Here is a 16,693-nt window from a genome sequence, read left to right as displayed (position 1 = left end):
TCCTACGGTCTCCCTTTGCCTGATCAACAGTTCCTTAGGATTATCACTGGAATGGTTGGGGACGAACTCCCCTGGAATCACCAACGGTGTGCCGTACACAAGCTCCACAGATGAAGTTTGGAGATCCTCCTTTGGAGTTGTTCTAATGGTCAGTAGTACCATGGGCAGCTCATCAGCCCAGTTTGGGCCCTCTAACCAAGCCATCAAGACTAACTTGATATGTCGATGAAATCTTTCCACCATTCCATAGGCCTGGGGATGATAGGCATTCATATGATGAAATGTTGTACTGAGTAAACAAGACAAGGCATCCACAATGAGGAAGTCAATTGTGGTCCTCTATATGAAGTAACATGCGCTGGTAAACCAAAACGAGACACCCAGGAACTGAGGAACACCCGAGCACAAGTGTCAGCAGTAGTATCTACTACAGGCACAACCTCGGGCCACCACATAAACCTGTATATTACTGTAAAAAGATAATGGTATTCTCTTGATACAGAAAGCAGACCAACAGTGTCCACATGGACATGAGCAAAATGCTGAGTAACTGCTGGGAAGGACTACAGTGGTGCCTTAATATGCTGCTGAACTTTTGCTCTCTGGCAGGCAATGCAGGACATCGCCATTTGTGTAATGTCTTTTTAAAGACCGAGTCACATGAACCTGTCTGAAACCATACAAACGGTTGATCTAATCGATGGATGTGAGAGATCATGCAGAGAGTCTAATACTCCACGTTTCCATGATGCCAGAACTTCTGGGCATGGGTGTCCCGTCGATATATCACAGAGGAGTAGTTTGCCATAACTGCAAACTGGACATCTTTCAATTGTAGGTTTGTGAATTGAATCCGATAAGCATTCATTTCATGGTCATATTCTTATGCCACGGTCAAAGCTCTATAGTCAATATCTTGATCTACAGATAAAACCTCGAGTGGAGCAGAACGGGAAAGTGAATCAGCTACTCCATTGTCTTTTCCCGAAATATGTAGTATTTTTGTGGTGAATTCTGAAATGAATGTAATTGCCATTGTTGTCGAGCTGACCAGAGCTCTGCAACCTTGGAAAATGCAAATATTAAGGGTTTGTGGTCAGTGTACATGGAAAATCTAGCCCACCAAAAAAATAACAGAAGTGCTGAATAGACAAGAAAATTGCCAAAAGCTACTTGTCAAAAACACTGTATTTCTTCTCATGATTGATGGCAGCTGAAGAATGCTAATGGTTCCCATTGCCTGCTGACATATTGATGAAGTGAACCTCCTACGGTCATACAGAAAGGGTGGTGGCTGCATTTAAAACTGGGCAGCTGAGCATCGTGGCATGAGTCAGCAAATCTTTCATCTTCAAGAAAGCATTATTTCCCTCTTCAGTCCAATCATTGTTTTCTGGCATTTCCGGACAGTAAATCGAAAAGAGGCTTCATGATATGAGCTGCTCCTAGAAGAAACTGATGGTAAAAATTTACCAATCCCAAGAATTTCTGCAGGCTTTTAACTGTAGCAGGTCTTGATCACTTAGTAATGGCCTCAACTTTGGATGGCAGCGGAGTCACACCTTCCTGAGTAATCCTATGCCCAAAGAAATTAATAATTTCTTGTCAAAAGAGGCATTTATCCGAATTGATGGTCAGTCCAAACTTTTGAAGACAAAAATGAATGTACGAAGATGTTCCAAATATTCTTCCTAGCTCCACTGGCCACTAAAATGTCATCGAGGTAAATGAAGACATTTACCATGTGCTAAAGTATCCATCACCCATTGAAATGATTGAGCGGAATTCTTTAAACCGAATGGTATTTGTAAAAATTGGAACAACCCAAATGGGGTAATTATTGCTGTTTTTGGAATGTCTTCTGGCTCTACTGGTACTTGGTGATAGGCGCGCAACAAGTCTATTTTGGAGATCTTTGGGTCATGCAAATTAGCCATGAAATCCTGAATATGAGGTATTGGATAACTATCCAGGCTGGTGGTGTCATTAAGCCATCTGTAATCTCTTATAAGGTCGCCAACCCTCAATTGGTTTTGGAACCATATGTAATGGATATGCCAGGGACTGTCAGACCTACGAATTATGCCTAGTTCCTCCATCTTGGCAAACTCTTCCTTAGCTAAAGCGGCGTTCTTTAGCATGGATAGGAGGGGCCTTAGTACAAATGTGATGAGAAACACTGTGCTTTTCAGTGGAGGCAGAAAATTGAAGAGTAGTAATTTCAGGGAAATCTTCCAACAGCTTGGACAATTCATCTACTGGTTTACCTAATGTTTGAAGGCACAGAGCAGGGGTATAGGTGTCTGCCAGAGGAATAGTCTGAAAAGTAGTTTCATCTATTAACCGACACCCTTTTAAATCAACGAGGAACGAATGAGCCCGAAGAAAATCTGCACCAAGCAAAGGTCGGGATACTTTTTTTTCTTTGGCTTGGCTTCGCGGACGAAGATTTATGGAGGGGGTAAAAAGTCCACGTCAGCTGCAGGCTCGTTTGTGGCTGACCAGTCCGATGCGGGACAGGCAGACACGATTGCAGCGGTTGCAAGGGAAAATTGGTTGGTTGGGGTTGGGTGTTGGGTTTTTCCTCCTTTGCCTTTTGTCAGTGAGGTGGGCTCTGCGGTCTTCTTCAAAGGAGGCTGCTGCCCGCCAAACTGTGAGGCGCCAAGATGCACGGTTTGAGGCGTTATCAGCCCACTGGCGGTGGTCAATGTGGCAGGCACCAAGAGATTTCTTTAGGCAGTCCTTGTACCTTTTCTTTGGTGCACCTCTGTCACGGTGGCCAGTGGAGAGCTCGCCATATAACAGGATCTTGGGAAGACGTGACCCATCCAGCGCAGCTGGATCTTCAGCAGCGTGGACTCGATGCTGTCGACCTCTGCCATCTCGAGTACCTCGACGTTAGGGGTGTGAGCGCTCCAATGGATGTTGAGGATGGAGCGGAGACAACGCTGGTGGAAGCGCCCCAGGAGCCGCAGGCGGTGCCGGCAGAGGACCCACGATTCGGAGCCGAACAGGAGCGCGGGCACGACAACGGCTCTGCACACGCCCATCTCCGTGATGGGCTATAATAAATCGCCAAGTTTCGAGATGATTCTCGAACTTTACATTCATCTTCCTGGTGCCAAAAGTCAAAATGTTGGAACTGTTAACTGCTTAAAATTGCAGGTCTGGGGTAGGATGGCATGTGTCAAAACTGGTGGGTGGAAATACATTAACTTCTGAACGTGTGTCCACCAGAAATTTTCGCTGGGATAACTGGTCCCATGCACACAATAGACTTTCAGGTTTCTTGCCAACCACCGCAGCCCTTACTGGCAGTTGGCCTGGACTTTTCCCACAAACGGGCAGGGTGGAAGGCACTTGCAGGCAGTTACCCCACAACACCTGTGGTAATAACACCAAGACAAGGTCTCCACAGGCTGCTTGCTTGTAATGGGGCGTTGCCTGCTTGTAGGGAGTGATGTGCTAAGGGCACTAGAGTGTGACATGAGCTTACTTTCATAATCTATAATTTATTTCTTTTTTTAAGTTTTCCCAATCATTCTGCGATCATTCTGTTTGTGAGGATCCCTAACTACAAGATCATTAATTTTACTAGTCTCATTGCAATGGACCAAATCCAAGATAACACATTCCCTTGTCAGTTCAGTAATTTGTTGTTCAAGAAAACCACTGCAGATACAGTCAATGACTTCCTTGACCAATTAAATTTGCCAAATTTATGTGCAAGTTAAGTCCCCGTAACAACATTCTTACATGCTTCAGATATTTCTTCATTTTTGGCCTGTGCTAGCGTAATGTTATTATTTAGTGGCCAATAGACTACGCCCAGCAGTGATTTTCTTTTCCCTCTTAATATTCCTTATCTCAACCCAGAGTGATTCAACATTCTGCATCTTGGTTTTTCTATTGTTTATCGTTCAACATCTTCTTAATCTCATCCTTAATTTAGGGTGTTAGCTCACTTCATTAGCCTATCCTAATCTTAACCTCACACCTTTGGATATTTAATTCACAATCATCTCTACGGTTCTGCGATGACCATTAAATTATATTTCTTTGTACTGATTTGTGCCACATTCATTGACCCTGTTCAGAATACTATAGGCCCAAATCTTCAGGCTCCAGTTCCCAGGTTCCCAACTCAGATTCCTGATGCTATTTGGTCTCTATTGAGGTGCAGATGATTGTGAAGGTCTGCAGGCAAACTGGTTGTAGGCTGCCACAATATTCTGGTTGCTTACCTGTGCTGACTCCGGCTGTGAATATCCAAGCTCCTGTGGTCATTGCTGCCTTAATCAGCCCCTTCCCAAACACCTGTTTCAGCTTATGCTGTAAGTCAAAGTTCTGAAGCCCACCATGAACAGAGATGAGTAGCTTTGGAAGCTCGAGTTCCCATTCTGTGGACATGAGGCGGAGCAGGAGGTCTGGCTTTGTGTCGTATGATACACGGATATACTGTAATGTCAGAGCAGTAGACAAACTCAAAGACCATTGTACAAGTAGATCATTTATCACAATTTACTTCTGGGAACTACCCATAAACCCTTAAATGGCTTTGGTAAAATAAAACAAATCAGAAAATTAAAGGAATGTGTATAAAGGGTAATGGAAAAACCATCGTGGGGTTCTATCTCCATGCAAAGTCTCAATATCTATGGCTGAAACACTTTCCTGTTGGCTGCAGAGCCATGGAGGATGAACTTATAAAGTGTACAATGAGGTGGTTTTCTACATCAGTATGTTGCAGTCCATTGAAAAACCTGCTGTAAAAATGAGGAAAGGTTAATTGGTCACATGGTAGTTCAAGGGCTTTTCAGGAACAATGATCGTATGTGATAATTAGATCAAGAAATCTTATGTCATTTTGTTAAATCTGAAACTAGCATTACAGTTACTGCAGCATAATTACAGTGCCAGTAACTCGGGTTCCAATCCAGTGCTGAGTGAAAAGAGTTTGTATGTTCTCCCCATGATCTGCGTGTGTTTTATCCAGGTGCTCATTTCCTCTCACCCTCCAAAATGTACAGGGATGGTAGATTAAATGGTGTAATTAGGTGGCATGGTTTTCAATGAACAGAGTAGGCTTCTATTGTGTTGTATTAGTAAAATTAAATATTAGAACATAGACAATACAGCACAGTACAGGCCCTTTGGTGCTCGATGTTGTGCCCACCTATATATTCCAATCTCGATGATTTTAAGAAGATCCGACACTTCCACTTCCTGAATCTCCACCATGTCCAGTGCACAGACCTGTTCTCCCACATGTCTGCGTGGGTTTTCCCCGGGAGGCTCCGGTTTCCTCCACCTATTGAAACATTCTAAGGGTGTAGGTTAATTGGATATAATTTGGATAGTATGGGCTTGTGGGCCAAAATAACCTGTATGTCTAAATTATTTTAAAAATTAGATCTTATGATGTTGGTAATAAGACACCACCATTGATTGAGGATGTGTTCACAGACTAAGAGCACAGAGTAGGAATAAATGGATTAATTTTGGATTGATAGACTGACTGGTGGGGTGCCACATGAATCTGTGCCTGTCACAATGGATTAAATAATTTGGTTGATGGGATGTGTAATATATCAAAATTTGTAAACTGTACAAAGCCAAGCGGCAGCGTGGGCTATAAAGCAGAAATCCATGCATTATGGTCTAAGGTCGTCAATGAGTTAGGGATAAAAACAGTTCAATGAATTGGTGAAGACAGGTCAGAGGGAATATTCTTTTCCAGCGAATAGGAGTTGGAGTGAGAGTGCGAGAGCAGGGTACTTAGAGCAGGTAAGTGGAACAGCTATTGTGGCAGCGGCCATTGTGTGAGTGGGCCAAATTTTGGGCGGTGAGTTGAGGCTTTGGCTCAAGTGGCATCAGTGAGAAGAGGTGGAGACTAAGGTAAGATTTGAAGCGGAGCATGAACCTCATTGATTGCCTGGATCTGGTAAGCAGCCAGATGTCATGGCTCTTGTTAGCAACAATGACATTGATAGGAAAAGGGATGAGGTCCTGAAGAATAAAAATAGGGAGTTAGGAAGGAAGCTAAAAAGCAGGACTTCAAGGGTTTTAACCTCTGGATTGTTGCCTGTGTCACGTGCCAATGAGGGGAGGAATAGGAAGTTATGGGAGAGGAATGTATGGCTGAAAAGTTGCTGCAGGGGATAGAGGTTCAGATTCGTGGATTATTGGGATCTCTTCTGGGGAAGATGACCGGTACGAAAAGGACAGGTTACACCTGAACTAGAGAGGGACCAATATTATGGTGGGCAGATTTTCTAGCATTGTTGGGGAGGGTTTAAACTAGTTTGGGAGGGGGAAGGGTGTGGTGATATGTAATTACACCACTAGGTCACCAGGGGTTATCCCAGTGATCTTGTCTGTAAAGCAGTCCAGAGCGACAGTCTCGCCTTCCAGGTCTGTCTTGCAGAGAGACAAGACCTCTCAGTGTACATAGTAGTTTATTACAGCTGTCTTCTACTCGCACTGCTGGTGTGGTTACTGTCGGTACAAAGGGAACAAGAATGTGAGGGCACTAGGCAGTGAAATGATGAAGAAGGATAGACAGATAATAGGGAAATATTGCAAGTGTAAGACGTAACTCATGCTAGTTTGGAAACAAATTGAAAATGATGATGACTGCAGCACTGAAGGTCTGAAAGCCCTTAGTATAAGGTGGATGATCTTGTAGTTGCTGTGAAGGCCCGTAGTATAAGGTGTATGATCTTGTCGAGCTGTGAAGGCCCGTAGTATAAGGTGTATGATCTTGTCGAGCTGTGAAGGCCCGTAGTATAAGGTGTATGATGTTGTAGTTGCTGCGAATGCCCGTAGTATAAGGTGGATGATCTTATCGTGCTGTTGAAAGTTGGCAGGTATGATGTAGTGGGCACCACTGAGTCATGGCTGAAATAAGTTCACAGCTGGGAACTAAACCTCCAAGGATACAGTGTACTTGAAGGATAGGCATGTCGTCGGGGGATGAGGGTGGGGTGGGGTGGCTCTGTGGGTAAAAAAAATGGAATCAAATCTTTGGAAAGAGGAGTCATGGATCAGAATTCCTGTGGGGAGAATTAAGAAACTGGTATCAAGGGTCATGGGGAGAAGACAGGAGTATAGGGTTGAAAAGGATAGTAAATGAGCAATGATGGAATGGCGGGGCAGACTCGATGTGCCGAATGGCCTAATCCCACTCTCATGGTCTTGTAGTTTTATTTTATGTGTGAGAAAATTGAAGTCATTACTTCAAAAGAAACAACAGCAAGCAAAGCAGGTATAGATCGAAAAAGACTGAAGGGTGTTGTTTATGAGGGGGACCTGGGTTTAAAGTTAACATGCAGATGTATCAGCTATCAGGAAGCTACTTATTGGCTTTTATTGCAAGGTGATTTGGGTGAAGTGTGAAGACTGCAGGGTGCTGGAGACTGGCTCATGGGGACCAAGAATTCGAGAGGATGCTGATGGCAAGAGGGTTCCTGAAAGCTTTCTGATTGGATCTAGAGCTCACATAGCTGATGGATTGAGTGGGGTCTTTTGCAGGAGTGTTGGAGGCAAATCCAGTGACTTCAAAGAGACTATTTTCCTTATCTTTCTCTTATACTGTAAGGGGTGCTAGACAACACTACTGGTAACTCTGCCTTACAGTGGGCAGAAAGCAATTTTGTGTCATAGTACATGTTTTGTACTGTTACATGACAATAAAGGAATCTTGATATCCTGTTCTAATTATAAGGATCCTGTATTTGGACTATTTTGTGCAGCTCCAGGCTCCTGATTAAAGGAGGGATAAAGTTATTATGACGTATACAAAAAAGCAGCAGATTAATTCTGGGAATAGAGGTTTTTTTTTTCAAAAAAGAGAATCAAATAAGCAGTGGATAACATTAAATTTCAAATAATTAGTATAGGTCAGGGGTCAACCATTCAAGAAAATGGAGACATTTCTTCACCCACTGCCCCAAACATCAAGAGAAGCAAAAGCTTGGAAATACCATCACCACAAAGTAATTCTCCAAGCCACACACCACCCTGACTTGGAAATACAGTAAAATTAATGGCATGCAGCACCCATGCGGATTGTTAGTTGCTGAATAAGTGCATTTGCTGGTTCCTTGAGATTGACTGGTGCCAATTTTAAACATTCGGATTTTTCTCCAATTTATTTTCCGCGATTCTTTTGGCAAGTTGCAAGAGGCTTCTGAATGCTTGAATTCTGGATAATGGGATTCCTTTATAATTGCTGGATTGAGGTTCCTGACAGTGCATGGATATATCCAGACATCAGGAACTGCACTTATTCAGGACACAACCTCCTTCCCAGCAGCAGTTAGGGACAAATTCAACCTGCAAAGCCCACATCCCTTGAATGATTAAAAAGGATGCAAATCTTTATAATTTTCTATCCAAAAGGACAGTTGAGGCTCAGTCACTCACTGTGTTCTCATTCTGAGGGAATCAAGAGAAAATGTATCAGGGCAGGAAAGAGGTGCTGAGGTAAAATATGACCAAAATCTGGGGATCTCTGAACAGGTACAGGGGCCTGAATGCTCCACTGTACTTTTATTTATTTTCTTGTCACCCACCTATAATATCCCCACAACCAGCTCTATCCTTCTCTCAGCCCTTCAGCAATCCCGCTTCTATTGCCCTTCCCACATCCCCCTCCCATACCTTAATGCCACCTTTATTTCCCATCAGCACAGGTATATTCTCAATCCCCCTGTAACATGAAGCAGTATCCACACCCATGATACTCCTGATCTAGATTTCCTCACCATGGCTTTGTTGGTGGAACCACCACCCTGAAACTCCATGACTCCATATGCGTCAGTAGGCCCAGCCTCTGTGTGCTTGCTAGGTGACCATTTCTCTGCTTGAATCGGCGATTTCTCCTCCTCTGTGGTGTCACTGGATGGGACAGGTTTAGCCCTAATGACATGCTGACTGACCAACTGACCACAACAGCACCTGGAAAAGATATCAGAGCAAATCACACCAAAAGTAGCATGGATTCGATTTGAAACCTGTGTACAATCTCCAACATTACCTGTGGGGGTCCTTGGCATTTGGGATGATATAAATACAGTCACGCTTCTGAAAGTTCTTTTCAATCCAAGCTTTGTGACCCTGCAGTTAGGAATAATCAGTTTTACAATCCAGATGGCACAGACATTATATGGGATAAAAAGAATACAGAAGTTTGAAAATCCAGACAGGATTCTCCGACAGTAGAAGAGGGGCGGCCAGCGTGGGACTATGGGACTGGGAGGGGACAGTGGAAGGGAAACGTCAACCTCCACGGATTCGCTTCAGCACGAAAAACAAGGTCACAGATTTCCGACATGTTTCAGCAGTTGGACGCTGGATCGTTTGAAAATTAGGTTTTAAAATATTGCAGTTCAGCCCAGGTTCAGGCACCTCAGCCCCAACATCAGCGCCGAACACAATGGACAGTTGAAACCTGTAGTCCCACACTGGTCACCCCAGCCCCGCAGTCCCCCGCCGACTGCCCCAGTCCCCCGCTGGCTGCCCCAGACCCGCAGTCCCCCATCGGCCGCCCCAGCCCTGTAGTCCCACGCCAGGGAACTGTCAGGTGGGAGGGTAGGGTCGGCAGCAGGGAGGGTAGGTTTCGACAGCAGGGAGGGTAGGTGTCGGCAGCAGGGAGGGTAGGTTTTGGCAGCGGGGAGGGTAGGTGTCAACAGAGGGGAGGGTAGGTGTCGGCAGTGGGGAGGGTAAGTGTCGGCAGTGGGGATGGTAAGTGTTGGCAGCGGGGAGGGTGGCTGTCAGCGGGTCGCCAGCTGACTGTCAACAGCCTTCCCGCTGCTAGGCACCTGAAAGCTGCTAGCAGCTTTGCCCAGAGCTGCTTTCAGGTGCAACATGGGATTCTCAGAGCAGGATATTACATCGTCAGGAGAAGGGTTAGGTAGGTAAACCTCTTGGTCAGGTTCTCCACTTTCAGGTGGCCACCCGACAGCCGCATCGGAGTACAATAGGCTGCTTTACAGTCGGGTATTGTGGCCACCTGAAAGTGGCTTATGTCAGTGATCCGGAGAAGGGGGTATGCATCCAGCTGCGTAAAGTGGTTAATCATTTGGCTACAGTGGATCACCATATGGGGTTTACTTCCGCCCCTGACCACCATGACTTGGGCTCTCAAGAGGTTGGAGCTGGGTGCTATAACCCCCTCTGCCAGGAGTCGCTGCACCTCGGACTTTATGAATGCCCTGTCCTCAACACTGTAGTGTCTGCTCTTAGTCAGATTCTCAAACAGTGATGGTGAGGGTATGCGGAGGGTGGAAAGACTGCAGGCAGGGGCAGGCTGCAGGTGGGGGGGGGGTTCAATGAACTGGGTGTTGTATACAGTGATAAGTAGTTGGGGCTCCCCGAATGCCATCATGACACTCCTGAACTGGCTTTGGAAGTCCAGCCCCAGAAGGATCGGTGCGCAGAGCTGAGGCATTAACAGTAAATGGAAACTGTCATCACGTTTACCATGCATCGTGAATGACATAATACAATATCCACGGATCTTGGCAGATGGGTCCTTTGCGGCCATGGATATTATACCGCTCGTTGGTCTGATGGGGAGAGAGAGTTTGTGAGCAGTGTCTGGGTAGATGAAGCTTTCACTGCTTCCACTGTTGAACAAGCAATTAGTTTGTTTCCCATTTACCTCAATCTCCACCATCAAGTGGGTAATTGGGTGAGGGCTGCCCTGATCCAAGATGGTGAACGCTGAAGTGGAGGAGGGTAAGGTGGCAACCCCTGGGTCACGCATGCGGTCGAGTCGTTTCAGGCCAGAAGTGACTGCAGGAGGAAGTGAAGTCAGGTTCAATGACTGATCCCCAGGGGTGCCCATGGCACTGCTCGGTAGGGAAGGCTTTACAGACTCTTGTAGTATCCTTTCTTTCCGCATCCCAAGCAGGTGGCTTCTTTTGCCAGGCAGCATCGCCGAGGGTGCTTCTGCTGGCTGCAGAAGTAGCACTTAGGGTGCTTGGCTGTGGCAGTGGCGGTGGGGTCGGGGCCTCCCTATATGGAGACAGTCTGTGATGTCATGTCCAAAAATGGCTGTGCCCGCGACCCGCACATGGAGGGCCCGTTGCCGGAAGCGATGGATTCAGCATTGGGCTGAATGTAAAGTCTTAGCAAACTGGAGGGGTCTCTGCAACGTCAGCCTGTTTTCCTCTAGCATTTGCTGGCAGATGTAATCGGACCTCACCCAGTCCACACAGGCATCCCAGATCAGCTCTTCCACATACTGGTCCACCGATACTGGGGAAGGATATTGCCCCTGCATTCTCGCTCAGAAAAAAAATCATCTAGAGTCTCACTGGGTTACTGCTTTCTCAAGGCCAGGAGGTACCATGAATAGACTTTGTTTACCTGTGGTCTGTAGAGGTTGTAGAGGCTGCAGAGTAAGTCGTAAGGTGGGTGACAAGAAAATAAATAAAAGTACAGTGGAGCATTCAGGCCCTTGTACGTGTTCAGAGATCGCCAAGTACACACGGCAGCCAACCGTTGCTCACAGTAACTTGAGTTTCTTCTCATCAGAGTCTACGAGGTCCTCAGAAGCTTCCAGGAAATCTGTGAAGCAATTGATCCACTGCTTGTATAGCTCTGGGGCTCCAGGCGTCTGTGGGTCAAGGTCTAGTTTTCAGGTCACAGCAGTTCTTCCATCCCGTGTGGAAAATTTAAGATATAATAAATTGATAGGCTCTCTGAATAACTCCAAAGTCGTACAATGAGGAACGATAGGCTTTATATTACTTTAGACTTGAAGCTGACCCAATTCCAAGTGCTCAAATGAGGACAGGGAGAGGGAGGTCAACCTTTATTCCAGGGTCACAAGGGGAGGAGGTACCAGGGAACGAGTCACCAGTGGGGGACGGGCCAGCTATCCATTGGCAGCTCCATATTCGTATCACCAGAGTCATTGACTAGGCTGTGCGGTGGGTGCAATGACCTAATATGACGTCTGGCATGTGCCGTACCACTTCCTCCCTCCGCCTTACCAGATTAACGCGTGTGCGGGTTATAGCATGTTTGTCAGAACCACATCATTCTTTTTTTGGGAAATATTTTATTTTTGATTTTCAATCACATCATTCATGACACAGAGTAGTGGTGTAGTCAGGTGTTAACATTGGGGGAGCGAGAGCACATAAAAAAGGAGCCACAACCACATGTGCACGCACACTCATGTTTTGCTACTAGCGTGCACTGGTACCCAGAGGTTCCATTTCAACTCCAACTCTCCCTGATTAAGTTGGCCACAATGGCGACACTGATCTTTACCCTCATCTCTGGTTAATCCGTGATCTCATCCTGGCCTGGACTGTCCCTGCCTTGTAGAGCCGCCTTGCTGCTAAACTGTCATCAATGGCTAAATTATCTTTTGTTAAGCAACCTCTGTTAACAAGGGAGGAAACCACTTCAGTGAATCCCTGCTGTGCCATGTTAAAGTAACCTGAGCAACCTGTGAACCCAAGCAGTTTCGGAGAGTCCGTCCTGCTGAGGGAACACCATCAATACTGGCAGAAGACTCCCAAGTATCGCGGAACCGGAAAATAAACTCAGTTATGGTTTCTCCTGACTTCAGTGCCTCAATGAAGTCATGATGTTGACGGGCTGCACCTCAAGCCAAATTTATCTTCACACATTGGCTTGACCATTATTACTGTGTGCCAAATCTCCCCCTATTCCTCTTGGCACCCCAGCTCCCTTTCATGGTGCACCACATGGCATCTCCAATAATATTTGAACTTCCCTTGTAAACGACTTGGACAAATAACAGCACAATGTGAGTGTTCCCAGGCAGAGAACATTTTCTCTTGTTATCAACCACTATCGTCCAACAGGCAGTACCACACTTTTCACAAACCTTCATAACCTTCTCAATGATTTCAAGTTTAAACAGATCATGTAAGCACCAACTACCTTCCCTTAAATTTGCAATCATGCCAGATGACAGATTCTTGAATTTCTCGTCTCTCTGCCACAGTTCCTCAATGGAATCTTCAAATCAGAACAGGCCCTTTGGTCCAACTCACCCACACTGAATCCCATGAAGGTGCCAACTCTTTCTGGGCACAATCTCTGAAGGTGCTGAGGAGATGCATTTGGTGTTTGGTGAACTAAAACCTGGGAAAATTATGGCAAAAGCAATGCTAAACATGATTTGCTGTAACTTGGATTCATTGGTTGAAAAGCATTGAATACAGATTCAATGAGAACATTGAAAATAAAATAATAATAAGGTGAAAAAACAAAGGAGTTTGATGATTTTGGGTGAAAGATCACTGACTTGAAATCTTAACTCTGTTGTTAAGATGCTTCTGAACCCACTTACTTTCAGAAATATTTCCTTCAGATTTTAATAATATCTGCACTTTTATTGTTTCTAAAGCCCTTTTTGGCAGGAATGGTATTAATGGGATGAATGGACATTCCTGTACAAAAAGATTCTGATTTTATGAATGAGACATTACTCAAGATGTTAAATGTCTAATATATAATTTTACTTTCACGATCCTTTGAATATTGGAAGACAAGTAGAGTCAAACCCATTCTCACCTCTGGCACTGGAACCCATTTGAGATATCATGAAGCTGCTGTATCCATTCTTACCAATGGCAACTGGATCCAGGGTGTTGCCTTTCCATAGAACCGTATAACACTAGAGCACAGAAGCAGCTCATTTGGCCCTCCTAGAAATATTATTCTGCTAGTCCCATTGACCTGCACCCAGTCCATGACCCTCCAGACCTCTCCCATCACGCATCTATTCTATCCAATTTATTCATAAGACTTCAGAGTGAGCCTGCATTTACTACATCAGATGGCAGCTCGTTCCACACTTTTCCCTGCAAGGAAATTCCATAATCCTGCCAGCTTTTATGAGAGGCTACACTGCGAGCAGAAGAGTAAATGTAAAGGAACAGATTTCATCTCAGACCCAAGAATATATGATTGGGAAACCACTCAATTCATAAGACAAGAAGTTCTCCAGATTTGTGACCACAATGGTTTCATTATTATACATTCAAAATGAGTATTCACTAAACGTTGCCATATCTGTACAGTCCGATTCCAGTCATTCTGAACGTTCCAGGAAGGACAATCATGTTATGCACTATTAAATACTGGTAGGATAAATGTCAAAAGCTATTTTACATATAAAATATTTTAAAACAACTAAACTACACAAACAGTTTGGCATTCTGCATCCCAGAACAGATCAACTGTCCCAAATAAGACTCATTTTGAGATTAGGATATGCAGCATCCATAAACAATGGCTTCCAAAAGCGAGAACAATTTTTCTGCTTGAATTTTATTTTGTTATTTATAGTCTTTTAAATAACATTATTTTGTTGGGGGGGGGGGGAGAGGAGGAATGGCCCAGAGCTCCACTGCAGGACAGATCCCAAGTCCATGAGCCTAAGGTCCCTATAAATGGAGTGAGAAAGCTGGCCTCAAGAATAGTGAGCTCGTGCAGAATCTGAAAATTTTCCATCAGACCCAATATCCACCTCAAAAACTATAACATTGGAAGCATTTTCTTACTCACCTTCTGCGACCCAGACACAGTACGTTTAATGGATGTGCGTTTTGAAGAGCCACTCATTTGTTTGAGAGAACTGGTTAACATCTCCTTCAGCAGCCTATTCACTTCTTCATGCTTGTTGATGCCTTTCAGGCTGGTGGGAATTGCTCTGGATTTCAGCTAGTGTGGTCGGAAGCACCCTGTACAGCAGGGAAAGTAAGAGTTGACAACATTTAGCTATGCTGGTGTGATGTGAGAAAATGGTTCACAGAGTAACAGAATTGTCCCACTTTCCTCCAGAATAATCAGGTTAATGCATTGCCTCAAACATCCACTGAAAGGATTTAACAAATGTGATTGAGGATAAATCTGCTTTGCAGGGAGGATATTTCATAATCGTGCAGGAGTCAGATGGAAATAACTGTCATCTCAGGAAAAGAGCAAATGTAGGAGGCACAAAACAGGCTTTTGTTGTCTGAAGGTGCAGGGAAAGTCCACATTGATTACACTGGACAACAAATTTTATCAACAGACTTGCTTCCTGAGAAATTGGGGATGATGATAAACAACTTCAAGCTGAACACAAAGGTAATTTCAGATAGGAAGATGGAGAAACATTCAATTAACTTTGATTGAATTTGACATGTCTAATCGCATAACGATGTTGACACATTACATTAGTTCAACTGACCCAAAAATGTTTGCTGCTGGATTTCATTTGTTTTCAGCATCTGACGACTCTCATGTCAGTGTCCAACAATAATCAGCCAGTGTGGATGGATTCCAGTTTGACAATACAATTTTTCCATGGTCACAATGTCCTGGTCAAACCTTTCACTATGTTCGTCAATGACAGCCCCAAGATCATCAGGGAAGAAGGTCCAAGTGCGAATGCAGAAAATGAATTTTCAATAATATGCTGCACTTCGTGATTTTGAATGCTTCAACTAATTGTGTAAGTTGAGGCAGGAAGGGCCCATAAGAAGTATATGGTAGCTAGAAAGGATCTTAAAAAAGGACTTAGGAGAGCTCGAAGGGGACATGAGAAGGCCTTGGTATGTCGGATTAAGGAGAACCCCAAGATTTTCTATGCATATGTGAAGAACGGAAGGATGACGAAAATGAAGGTGGGGCCACTAAAAGGAAACAACATGTGATTGGAGGTGGAGGAGGTTGGGGACGTCCTTAATGAATACTTTGCTTCAGTATTCACAAGAGAAAAGGACCTTGATCAGGGTGAGGCCGGAATAGAACAAGCTTGTGTGCAAGACGGTGTTGAAATTAAGGTAGATGAAGTGTTGGACCTTCTTAAGAATATTAAGTCAAAAATACTAAGATAAGTCCCTGGGGCTTGACGCAATATACGCCAGGTTGCTGTTCGAAATGAGGGAAGAGATAGCTGTGGCAGTCGCTATGATCTTTGAGTCCATTAGGGTGCCATGCCTGCCAGTGAACAAGGGGTAGCGGGCACTGTTTGTTTCAAACGTGTTTATCTGTAGAGATATGTCAGAATAGTAAGTATCGGTTGTCCGCTCCATCCTCAACATCCATTGGAGCGCTTACATCCCTAACGTCGAAGTACTCGAGATGGCAGAGGTCGACAGCATCGAGTCCACGCTGCTGAAGATCCAGCTGCGCTGGATGGGTCACGTCTCCAGAATGGAGGACCATCGCCTTCCCAAGATCGTGTTATATGGCGAGCTCTCCACTGGCCACCGTGACAGAGGTGCACCAAAGAAAAGGTACAAGGATTGCCTAAAGAAATCTCTTGGTGCCTGCCACATTGACCACCGCCAGTGGGCTGATAACGCCTCAAACCGTGCATCTTGGCGCCTCACAGTTTGGCGGGCAGCAACCTCCTTTGAAGAAGACCGCAGAGCCTACCTCACTGACAAAAGGCAAAGGAGGAAAAACCCAACACCCAACCCCAACCCACCAATTTTCCCCTGCAACCGCTGCAATCGTGTCTGCCTGTCCCGCATCGGACTTGTCAGCCACAAACGAGCCTGCAGCTGACGTGGACTTTTTACCCCCTCCATAAATCTTCGTCCGCGAAGCCAAGCCAAAGAAGAAGAACAATTACAGCACAGAAATAGGCCAGTTCAGCTCTTTTATAGTCCATGCTGCACACCTTCTCCCACCTAGTCCCATTGAC

General features: G+C 45.0%; 1 protein-coding gene across 1 annotated transcript in view; it reads right to left on the bottom strand.

Moving 5' to 3' along the window:
• Positions 1-15,979, bottom strand: part of LOC138745375 (transient receptor potential cation channel subfamily M member 1-like) — a 107,338-nt gene extending 91,359 nt beyond the window's left edge. Inside the window, exons 1-4 of the mRNA XM_069902350.1 lie at positions 14,563-15,979; positions 9,041-9,120; positions 8,769-8,961; positions 4,245-4,458 (exon numbers count right to left, since the gene is read on the bottom strand). Of these exons, the coding sequence (XP_069758451.1) occupies positions 4,245-4,458; positions 8,769-8,961; positions 9,041-9,120; positions 14,563-14,643 (568 nt within the window). The 5' untranslated portion in view covers positions 14,644-15,979. The remainder of the gene's footprint in view (positions 1-4,244; positions 4,459-8,768; positions 8,962-9,040; positions 9,121-14,562) is intronic.
• Between the last annotated feature and the right edge of the window lie 714 nt (positions 15,980-16,693).

Source organism: Narcine bancroftii, chromosome 11, assembly GCF_036971445.1.
Source record: "Narcine bancroftii isolate sNarBan1 chromosome 11, sNarBan1.hap1, whole genome shotgun sequence".
Taxonomy (NCBI): Eukaryota; Metazoa; Chordata; class Chondrichthyes; order Torpediniformes; family Narcinidae; genus Narcine; species Narcine bancroftii.
This window is presented reverse-complemented; position numbering and strand designations above follow the sequence as displayed.